General features: G+C 41.1%; 1 protein-coding gene across 6 annotated transcripts in view; it reads right to left on the reverse strand.

Annotated features, from left to right (window-relative positions):
* The window catches only part of ldlrap1b (low density lipoprotein receptor adaptor protein 1b), a 44,712-nt gene extending 34,306 nt beyond the window's left edge, over nt 1-10,406 (reverse strand). For 3 of the 6 annotated variants that reach the window (XM_005738940.1, XM_005738941.1, XM_013912391.1), the window contains exon 1: nt 9,895-10,405. In XM_005738940.1, coding sequence (XP_005738997.1) covers nt 9,895-9,979 — 85 coding nt within the window. In that variant the 5' untranslated portion in view covers nt 9,980-10,405. Of the gene's footprint in view, nt 1-9,894 lie in introns of all 6 variants that reach the window. The other 3 variants (XM_013912389.1, XM_013912388.1, XM_013912390.1) reach the window with 2 other exon arrangements.
* Nucleotides 10,407-11,939: the final 1,533 nt, after the last annotated feature.

Consider the following 11,939-nt stretch of genomic DNA (forward strand, 5'->3'; position numbering starts at 1 on the left):
TTATTAAATAAATGCAAATACAGTGACATATTTTATTTGCCAAATATTTTATACCAAAAAAGAAAAATAACATCCAGTTTCTCATCTCCCAGATAAACTACAAATCCACAATTTCTGCAGTAGTACTTGTTCTGTTCTGTAGCTTCGGTGAGATCACTGCAGGCTCTGGTTTGAGTTAGAGTACATTCAACTGCAGGTCGTCTCTGGGGAACAAGCTGAATAAATGTCACAGAGCGCCACAGGAACAACCCAGGCCTCCAAGCCAGCCAACAGGAAAAAGAGATGGGAAGTGCAGGTACACGCTGATTGGCACGCCTTACTAAATTAGACAGGGGACTGTCCATGAGTGAATCAATCGCAGGTGGCATCATTTTTTATTTAAGTGGTGGGTGAACAGCACTATATTAACAGGTTGCACTTAGGACTACAGAGCAGATCCCACAATCCCATCTCTGATCCTTTGGGTCCTCCAGGTTGAGGTGTGGGTCCTCCAAGAATCGAGCTTAACCATCAAACTGTTCCTGAGCAGTTTGAGTCAAAGCTGCATCAGGAGACCACTGTCATTGGGGAGTAACGCTGCCATAAGACTGTGTCAGTTTACAATGTTAAAACTGTCTGAAACATGTTAAAGTAAGAGCTGCATAATTGCCAGGACCAGCTTCCTCTGTAGCGCTTTGAATTATTCATTGTTTTACTTTCAGTAAAAAATTAAAAAATGCCTCACCATCTCATGCATTAATACCTGTGCTCCAATTACTAAATCTTAAACTTGTGAGAAAATAGTGTAACATGGATCCTTTGAGACCTCAAGTGACCCATATCTCTTGTGAGATGACTTTTTTTTTTTTTTTAAGTCTCACAGCAACAAGACGTGTTCAAAAAAAGCCCAATTCCAGCATTATTAGATTCGAATCAGGACTTTCTGGGCTAATTTAGAAACTGCTGACTGACGCAAGGAAAGATGCCTGAAGGTATAAGCAGAGACAAAAAGCCCAGAGCTTGTTGAGAAAGAAACATTCAACTTCTAAGTGTGCCCAAAATAAAAGAAAGTTCTACATCTAAGCCAATATGTTCTTTTCAGCCTTTTGATTCCAAGTGTAGAGTAAAATCATCACTCACAGAGCTGGGCATTATGGGAAAAGGCTGAGAGGGAGCATTGTTAAGAAAAGAAAGACTGAGTGTTAGTCAAAGGGAAAAACTGTGTTAGACCACATGGGACAATTATCATTGTCTGTCTCGGCTGCGTACAAAAACTGATACGCTACTATTGTCCCGTCTTCCTTTGAGCTCCAGCTTCAGTGGAAACTGTTTAAGAAATGACTGAAAACCCAGGTCAAAGACTCTATGTGACATCCACAAATAAAACCATTAAGCACAAATGACCACAGAGGCATAAACAGACCAGTTCACTGAGGGAGCAATCGATACGAAACGAGATCAAATGAACAGTCAGCGAGGATCCATTTAGCCCATCAGCATGTGACCTCGTCTGTCTGTCCCTGAGCTTCAAGATGCTTCTCTACTTTCATCCTCCAAACCTGTGGGTTAATCATAATAATCATAATCAATATCAGACGGCGCACGTGTTGCATGAGCGTGCAGCCATCAGCGTTTAATTTTTAGGCCCGTCTGAAACAACGTTCAGTGTGAAGGGAAGGATTTGTAGAAAATAAGAGTCTTATAATTGATGCCTTAACATTGAGACACATGTCACTCAGTATTGGCCAAATCCACTCAATGAAGGAAAGTGAGGAGATGAGAGGAGAAATGAAAGGTCATGCCAGTCAGGGATTACAGCGGATGACCAGCTGAGGCCAGAATGTACTCTCAGCGGGAATCTGGGTTATGAAAGTGATCCTTAAAGCGCTCTGCGCGGAGTCACGGCTAACAGGAGCGGCTGCACTCCAACGCAGCTCAAATCACTCTCACTGAAAGCGATGCAGTCTCCACAAAATCGAGGGATGCACGGTGCACCTTGTAGTCTATGCAGATAAATATACCACCAAATCTCTAAATTATTAAAGACAGGTTTGCTCTTACATCAGGCATGATAAAAATCCTTGAAAAACTGGTGAGAAATTTGAAGGCAAACAGAGTGTGCCTGACCCCTACATACACTACACATACACTAGGCTAATGTTACTTGATTTTTCTTATACGAGTTCAGCCTCATATTTCAACCAGCAGGTCTTTAGAACAATTTTGTGGAGTGGATTCTTGGCTTCCTCATAAATGGAAGTTTTCTCCTCACAAGGATTCATTTTTATCTCATTTGTGCACAAATGAGCCCGAGCAGGTATGAAAACAGCCCTATGTTAAAATGGACTGATTCAAATAAACATATCTAAATTAAAAGATATAACCACTGCGTTTAGAAAATGCTCTCATACGCTAAAGATCATTAAAGGTGTGATACTGGAATGTGCAATCATTTATTCATAACTGAACTTTGAAGCAAACTGGAGCTGTGTTTAAAAGGACGCCAGCATCTCAAGATTCAAAAACCATGATTACCTTATTTTTACTGTGCTTCTATCGAGTCTGTTTTGTCTTCCTTGGTGTTGTGGTTTGGACGCTTATCTGTAAAGAACAGAAACTCCACAGCCGACAGTTTCAGCAGTTGGTTAGATTGATTGCACTCTACTCCTTTGCATAGAGTTCCAGTTTCTTTTTTCTTGCTTAGGGCTCATAGCACCAAAACGCAGGCAGCTTTTTCCAGTAGCCCTCACTCAAAAGAACAGGTTGGAGGTTTTATATCCAACAACAATGTGCTGTAATTGTTTTGAAAAATCTAGGTGTGGGATGGATGGCTCATCCACAGCAAAACAACAGAATAAGATAATCGAGTAAAGTCTGCCTAAAGTGCAGATCGATGTTTGTCTTGTTTAACACATCAGCATTTCACACCCGGGACCACAGATCTACAGCATGACCCTGAAATTTATGCAGTATGCAGGTCAACCCCTCTACAAGTGTACTCTCTGCACACGACTCCAGTGCGTTTGGGTGTTTCTTTGCAGATGTCTTTCAACTTCTGGCACCAGCACAGACACGCAGATCCAAGCAGGATTGAGGAATCCTGAGGCATTTTCAGCACAGCAACAGTTTTCCAAAAGGTTTAGATTTAATAAAAAGGTCAGAGATATAAACCAAACAGAACCTGCACCAACCCGAACCCACATGTGCCTTAAACTAAAGCAACAGTCAAACCAAAGCAAATGATAACTAATCTGAAAGACATGAGCCTCCCAGGAGAAACGAGACAGATATCTTGGGAGGAAACAAGTTCATACAGATGCAAAGCAGGTGAAGTAATTTCCTGTATAAGCCTTGGATTGTTAACCAGTAGAAAAATTCAGGTTCAGCAGCCAAAATGGACACGAGGCCAAGGGCCACAGGACAGCACAGTGACTCTAGAATTTGGACTGCTGGGTGGACAAAACAAGTCATTTAAAAACACGTTGGAAGAACGTAATTATTCGCTGCCCAGTGTTTCCTCCAGGACAGCTCTGACGGGTAAAGCCAAGAAAAGTTCAGGGCTGCAGTGTTGTGTGAAAATAGCTTCACATTCATAAATAATCCTCTTTCCAGTCCCACAGACTTCATATATAGAATGAGTTAATGGTAAAGAGGAAGCGTGAAATGTGAGGATTGTGCTGATGCTGAACAGGGATGGAGGGGGTGGGGAAAGGCAGGGTGTTTGATTCCTTCCTCCTGGCTGAACACTCAAAAGAGATCCATAAATCATTACAGATACACTCAGTCAAGTTACAGAAAGGAGGACTGTCTCTAGTGTAGGTGCACAGTAATGCTTGAGGACTTGTGTAGCTATTTAAGTATTACTGACACCATTGCTCGACAGATTAAACAGAAGGAGCTGTAACTGTGGACTGGAGCACTAACTACTAACAAAGAGAAGGCTATCCAAATACACTTAATTGGTATTTTAGGCTCTCTTCTTGCTTCAAGTGGTGTTTATTAGGCACCAACACGGCCTACTAACAATGAACCAAAGCAACACTGACCATATGTCTAGACATATGGCTAAAGGAGATTACATGAACTATTTCTTTCCTCGAAGTCATGCTGTTTAGACCCAGACATCCTTACTGGTGTCTCGGAATGACAGAGTAAACTGGAAGCACCCTGCACTGTTAAAAGCAGGTGTAAATGTGTTACATCCTATTATTTAAAATAGAACATGAAACAAAAGACAGAGTTAGTGACTCAAGACTTCATTTTCTAGCTTTTTTGCCATAAATAGACTTATGCTTTCATTAAAAGATGCACTTTGGAGAACTAACAGTGGTTAGTCCAAAATAACGCCACATAGAAAAAGTTCTACTTTTCTGATCACAAACTCAAAGCAGCCAGTTTCACCAACACTGAATACCATGTTTAAGTCCAATAATTCATTTTCATCTATTGCCCTGACAGCATCTATTTTTAATATCGTTCTCTGGGAGAAACAGTGACGAAGCATAGTTGTGCAGCCCTACCAGCACATGCTCACACATGACCAAACACAGAAGCAGCTTATAGATACAGATCACAGTAAATCAGTAAGGATTTTACACTCCATAAAGGAAGCCAGCAGGATGTGATCTCTATTACAGCCTGGCAGATACTTTTGGATGACTTTGCACCGGGTGACCAGGGCTGGAGCAGGGATGATGGTACCTTTACAGTTTATGGAAACAGCTCGCCGGGTTTGGCTGATAACTTGGCACACCACCCTCTTACATAAACACGGGTGGTGTCTGAGGTCATGTCTTTACTCACCACACCCTATACAGACAATTATATATTGATCACTAAAATATGTTTAAAACTACTTTTGGACACTGATTAATGAGTCAGTATCTTGTATTGCATTTGCGGCAATAACTTGAAAATCTCTGACAGCATGTCGCAATTACACCAGTAAAGTCCAGACCTAAACCTGGCTACACTCACACAAGGGAAAAAACTGGTTAGAGACCCTGTTGCAACCAGGATTATTGTGACATGTGGAATAAACTTCTGATCACATTGCCTTTGAAATGGTTGTTTTAAAGACAGGCATGTCAGGTGCTGTCTTCAATGCTATTTTGATGCATAAAGTTGGCAATAAATTGGCAACAAAACAGTCTCGTATCAGTCTGTGATTAAATGTGGTCAAGCAGACAATTGCATGCAATCTGCTTGCAATAACACAACGATTAACTAGCCTGTAACCATCTGCGTAAACAAAAAATTCATATTATTTTATAAATTCTGTATTCACAATCCAGACAGAACCTCAGAGATCTGGAAAAATAAACAAATTCCTCCACAGTTACATGCAAACCTTCACTGATCCAACTGAGAGGGATTGCAGTCAGTTCAAGTCAGACCGCGCTTCTTTGGAGAAAGGCTGCCTCTCACCAGGAGAGATATATAGTAAAAGGTTCTAGGTTGCCCATTTGGTTGCCATAACTACTTGTAAGTGTAGAGAAAAACATTCAATGCAATCATCAGTCACAATGAAGTTGATGTGAGAGACTGATAAACTTCAACAGAAAGCAAATACTTCAAGTTGTTCCTGCTTTATGTGAATCTACAAGCAACTGAATCATGAGACGGGTGGCTTCCTCAAACCAACAAGGCAGCTGACATTAATCCACGATAATAACAGTTTAACATGCAGTACTATCTGAAAAAGGTGTAGAAATACACATCATGATAACTTTGATCAACATCAACTTTGGTTTCCACATAAAGGTCTTAAATGAAACGTAGTCCACACTCTCACACACACAAGTCTGGTCAACTCAGACATTCGGTAATCTAGCAGTGTCAGTACCAATAACCTCAGAGGAGACAGCCTCTTGACCATGAGAAGAAAATGTTTTATTCATATAGGTGGGGATTTCCTGTCTCACTCACACATGCACACAAACACATTGCTTTCATGACCTAAAAAGAGGTCTAATGTTACATACCACTCTACCACCTACCAGGAAAAAAATCCAAACTATGTCGATGTAATGAGAGGGCAGCGCAGGAAAGCCAAGAAAGAAAGCATGCTCTTTAAAGATATGCAGGAAACGAATGCAAAAAGCAGGGCAAAGGGAACGAAGCAAGCACTGACGTCAGGCTATTCTAAAAGGCTGACAAACGGCAAGCATTCAAAGACACAGGAGCTTAATGAACACAATAACAGCACCTGTTATGATCTACCACTGACAGTAGGAGAAGAGGAATTCAGTGTTGATGCATGCCAATGCTGTGAATAGGCTGCTCTGACAAGGCCAAGCCCACACACGGGAGGAACAAGACTGTAAAAAGGCAAAACTTTACCCTAATTGCATATACAGACTGAAATGTTGTGCCTTTAAGGCAATACAATCCAAGCCAGAGGGCACGAGGTTAAGTGAACCTTTAATTCTTACCCTGCATGAATGTCATGTTTAAAAGCAGGGTACACTTTAGAGAAGCTATCAACACCACAGGATGACAAGTTGCTTTTTACTCACAGCACCAAAACAGCCAAGTGTAAGATTATATTAACAGATTGGGAAAAAAAGGGGAAGGTGACGCATTGTTTGATCATACACAAAAACAGGAACCCCAAATAAATTAGTAATGTAGGTGAAAGAATCAAACAATATAAACAGCTGCTCTAAAAAGGCTGACTACACTGTGTGAGAAATGCCTTCAACTTAATACAAAGTTTAAAGTATACTTACTTATGTTGAGAGGTTTTTTAACCACACTAATGAGTAAAGATTTGCGTACTTGTTTCTAAAAATGTAACATATGCATTAGTAAGAACAAAGACCTGTGGTTTGAACTCTTACCTTCAAAATCTTAAGTTAGCAGTGTTATTATTTTGGTACATATTGTGTTTAGATTTTGAGTTTGGTGGATGTCTAATTTGGTTTCCAGTGTTTGTGTGGTTGAAAACAGCGCAGTAACAGCCCTCCATGACCGAGTCTCTTGTAGTGATTAAAGATCCAAATCGATGGTGCTGTTCTGATATTACCGATAGCTGTACAGTATATGGGGTACATCAACGTGACAGAAAGTGAGATCTTGAGACTTATCTGGATGCGGCTTCTGGTGTTTGTGTATCCAAGAACAGTGTACAGTTTGAACACTCCGAAGTGATTAATAACTTCAGGTCAGTGCTCAGATGTTAATAAACGGTAACCGTGTGGTGTATGGGACACATTAAAGCAACAAAACTTGATGTGAATTGACAGAAATACATGTTGGGCAAGATAAATGAAAAAATTCTGCTTTGGTCACTTCAAACTGGGTGGTGGCTGTGAACATCAGGTTGATCTTCTAACACCATCTAACATCAGTAAAGAAGAGCAAGCTCACAGTTTGTCATGCACAGACAGGAAAGAATAAGAAAGTGTTGTGGTAGGTTTCAAAAATAACTTTACTGGATTCCAGATATAGGTTGTAGTCCTCCTCCTTGGCTGTTAGAAGCGATAAGCACTCCAGCGACTGTGTTCACAAACATTACTCTAATTGTTCGGTGTATGGGGCAGATTCAAGCAAACAAAAACAGAGATGTCTGTCACTTAACACAAACACACAAACTAGAAATTCTGCTAACATATTTTGAGTTTGTGAGTTTATTCCTTTTTGATTTAAATTATTTTTTTAATTCACTCCTATTTTGTAGATTAAGTAAGTATCATTTCACAGTACCCATTCATATTACATGCATCTGCTGATATTGTTGCATCCAGAGTTAGAGTATCTTCGTATGGACACTGGCTAAAATATTAAGCCCACTTCATATCAATTATATTTTCTGTTTGTTTCATTATGTTTACAGTTGTGGGGTTTATTTACTGTCATGTTAGAACAGTAAAGCTGTAAAGCGAGGGGCTAGGTTAATGACCATCAGTGTGGTAGCAACATAGGAGAGTGCAGAGCTCGCTGAGAGTGGGTAATCACTCACCGAGACAAGAGTGATAAATAATGATTATATTTAAATATCAGTAATTACAGTATTTAATGCGAGATGCTTAGCTGGTGCCATAAACTCAGCTCCTGGTCCCACAGGAAAGACAGGATTATGCAGCATTATACTAAAAGCAAGGTACACTGATAGGTGTTCAAATATAATTATATCCAAAATTCATTTTAAGACAGAAGTGATCACGCCTAAAGGATGTGCCCAGTATCATGATGTAGGCAAAAAAAAGTCTTAGAACTTACTTAAGCTGCTGCCTATCCCACGTGGTGAGATGAGACTTGAAAGTTCACAATTCCTCCTAACAAGAACTAGCTAACTTCCCAGAATTCAATAAATGATGTAGCTTTCTTAAATACATGAACAAATCATACCGTAAATGCGATAATAGATAACAGAGCTAATGTCTCAACCTGTGGATCGACTCAGACTCCACCAGCTTAAAGAATAGTTTTTACCTGTAATGCTTCATTTGCTCAGTTTAGGGGCACCTGAACCAGCACTCCACCTGCTCCAGGTTCTGGTTAGAGAGACCTTGCAGCTCACAGCAGATCTTCAAAGAAGAGCAAGGACTACTATCTCCAGCTGTAGTTCCAGACGGTGGAGCTGGAGTCTGTCGAACCACAGGCCAAGTCTCACAATAGTGAGTAGTTTACTGATGCGGACCAGAATTTTAGCATATATATGTAAAATGTAGCTGTACATCCAGCATTTTGTGTATTTTACACCACAGTGAAAGTAATCAATGATTTCTAGCAAATTTCTTGGTTTCAGGATTACTTTATTCTGTCATGTCTACAAATATAATGCATTTAAAATGCATTTCATGGTGTGATCATTTGATTATCATTTCTACACCTCTGAAAGACCGTTACAATCTTAAAGCATTAAAAAAGGCTCCTCAGGAGTTCTGCCAACTTTTCTCATTTTTAAAAACATCCAGATAAAACTCAAAACCTCTGAAAAAGACTTAGAGGTGTGACCTCTGCCACAGATTCCACATGGAGGGGAAACTCCATTATCAGCTGAGCTGATCGATTATTCATGGAGGGGTCTGCGTAGCTGCTGCTTCCACATGCTGCTGCATGTGGAAGGACCCTGCTGATTGTGCATCACTCCCAAAACAAAGCATCGATTGGTCTGGCACGTGTAAGCACGGTCAAGCCAACAGCTCCATTGTCTGTGAAACAAAATTTAAAAAAAAGCCAGAGAGGCATGGGGAGCAGGGGGTAACCCCCCACTCTTTGTGCAAGGCAGCTGAGCATGCATGCGACGATTGAAGAGCATCGCCATCATAGTGCATCCTAAAGACACCTCCATGGTGTTTGAAGAATCCCCCCTTTAACACAGCCTCCTCATTTTTGTGTTTCCCAGTGTGCATCGCCTAGCAACAGAGTGAGTTGTAGGGCTTGTAAAGGCTTGCCAGGAAGGAGACCGCTCATCTCTCCGTGCCTGCTCCTGCCTCCTTAAAGTCCAGATTACAGTGTTTTAGCTCCCACCGATCCTCTCCTGCACGTTTCCGAGCGCGTCTGAGCGACGTGGCAGGAAAAACAGCAGCACTCCTCAAACTTTTGACACGTTTTGTTTGCGCCTCTGTTCCAAAATAAACTCAGCGGAGTGGGCAGGGAGCCGGCGTGGAGGCTGAACTTGTTATTCCGAGCCTCACAGGGAGTCAGTTTACGAGCTGCGGGGCGCTGCTGTCAGTTTCAGTGTCAAGTTCAATCCCCTCACTAAACGTTTCCTGATGTGAAACTATTCGGGTTGCTAGGTGTTCACGCCACTACGACAACTGTAGCTAGGTAACGCTCGGAGACCACCGGTTTTACAGTTAGCTACTTGTGGAGGCTAGCTCTTCTTAGCCAAGTTAGCTTTGGTGTAGCCAAATTAGCACCAGCTACTGGATAACACATGAGTGCAATGAGACGGCGAATACTTACTTTTATGTCTGCCCGCACCCCAGGACTGTTTGGCGATGCTGGGGCTCCGTATAATTGCCCTTCCGGCGGATTTCAAAGCGTCCATATCGTAATCCAAAAGTGGGGCAAAGAGCCCGACGAGCGCCTGTGTGTGCGTGTCGAAACACTCCGCTCGGTTTAAAACAAACCTCTGTCGTTCAAACTTTGTTTCAGCTGTTCTTCTCTCCCCTCCTTCGTACGACTAGCTCTCAGCCGACGGTAAATTACCATGTTCGTCCCCCTGGGCGGTGTTAGTATGTAAATTAACCGGATAAGGTGCGTGACGCCCACTTGTGGAGTCACGCGAGTGGGTGAGGTAGTAACAGCAGCCGCGGCGGCGCTGGCAGCCCGGACGGGCGGTGCTAGTGTTATTCCTGTTAATAACGCCCTCTAAGACCCGGCCTACAGTTTCTACTGTCCCCCCGCGTCTTCTGCGACGACTGACGTGATCCTCCGATCGCCGGCTGCTCATAAGGGGGTTCAAAAATATGGTTAGGGGGCCAGAAGCGGCCGTCAAAGGCACCCAACCCGGCCCACAGGTCCTCTTTAGAAAATGTGCAACTTACAAAGCAAGAGGTCAAAAAATTTGAACTGTATTTTTGTTTGTTTTTATAGCCTTCATTCTGACATACCGTAAGAAGACAAATGGCATATCTGCCTGGCGTACTATTAAGGAAGTAAAAACAAACCATTAAACTGTCAAATTTTATAGCCAGTTGACCTGGAATGTCTAGCTGCGTGTCTCAGGCAAAATAGTATAATTTTACTATTTGTGTATTCAGTACGGGTGGTGTTTAGAACTGCAGTGTACATGTTGCCAAATGCAGTGGTCTGATTGGTCACATTTGTTTATTTGGATTGGAAAAATCGCTTCTTATTGTTATTAGTTTATTGTTAAGATCATAAAATCATATATTAATATTCAAATATTTGCATGAATTTTAAGTGTCCAGTGTGTAAAGGCCTTTACAGTGAGTCCACAGTAAAAAATAGAAAATCTTTGATAAATAAACACAAAATGTAAGTTTTATAATCGCAGATAATGAGCTCCCAGTACCTTCCTTTTGTTTTTGTATTCTTCTTCTTAAAGATCAAGCCCAAAAAGTCATGCTGATGGGGTTTACTACAGCAGAATATGTGACACATTACAGGAAAAGCCAAATGAAGACACATACGTGCACACACAAACAGCCAAACAATGACACAAATTGAGATAGATAGATAGATAGATAGATAGATAGATAGATAGATAGATAGATAGATAGATAGATAGATAGATAGATAGATAGATAGATAGATAGATAGATATGGTGTCACTTCACGGTCATTTTACACTCCACACTCCTTTGCAGAAAAGTTTTAATGGCGGTGGGGCATGCTGGAAAATATCTCACTCATACTTCCTGACCTTGCTCCCTGTCATTTGTGCAAAATGCTCACAAACCCGGGTGACTTCCACTACGCAGCAATTTATTAGGTTTTTTTTGGCAAGTGGCTTACAGAGTAATTAGCTGGGGAAGTGGTATTTTAAATTATCTTTAGCAAGCAAAACAAAAAAAACCTGTTGCTGAAAAGAGGAAGGAGAGAAACGAGAAGGACAAGTGCACCCCTGGGACTTTGGACTTGAGCTATGACTCTGTGAGCGTGAGGCCTGAAAGATGAAGCTCTGATGGGTGAGTCATCTGTGTTTTTGTAAAAGACTGAAACATTGTTAACACATCAAGTTAAAAATATATACTCATACTTTAAGGTGTGTCTGTGTGATGTGTCTAGATGTATCTGGAATGAGGAATTCTGTGACTGAGTGACAGGGAGTGCAGAATTATTAGGCAAGTTGTATTTTTGAGGAATAATGTTATTATTGAACAACAACCATGTTCTCAATGAACCCAAAAAACTTATTAATATCAAAGCTGAATGTTTTTGGAAGTGGTTTTTAGTTTGTTTTTAGTTTTAGCTATTTTAGGGGGATATCTGTGTGTGCAGGTGACTATTACTGTGCATAATTATTAGGCAACTTAACAAAA

Source organism: Pundamilia nyererei, unplaced genomic scaffold (genome assembly GCF_000239375.1).
Source record: "Pundamilia nyererei isolate P.nyererei 1_Seehausen unplaced genomic scaffold, PunNye1.0 scaffold00088, whole genome shotgun sequence".
Classification (NCBI taxonomy): domain Eukaryota; kingdom Metazoa; phylum Chordata; class Actinopteri; order Cichliformes; family Cichlidae; genus Pundamilia; species Pundamilia nyererei.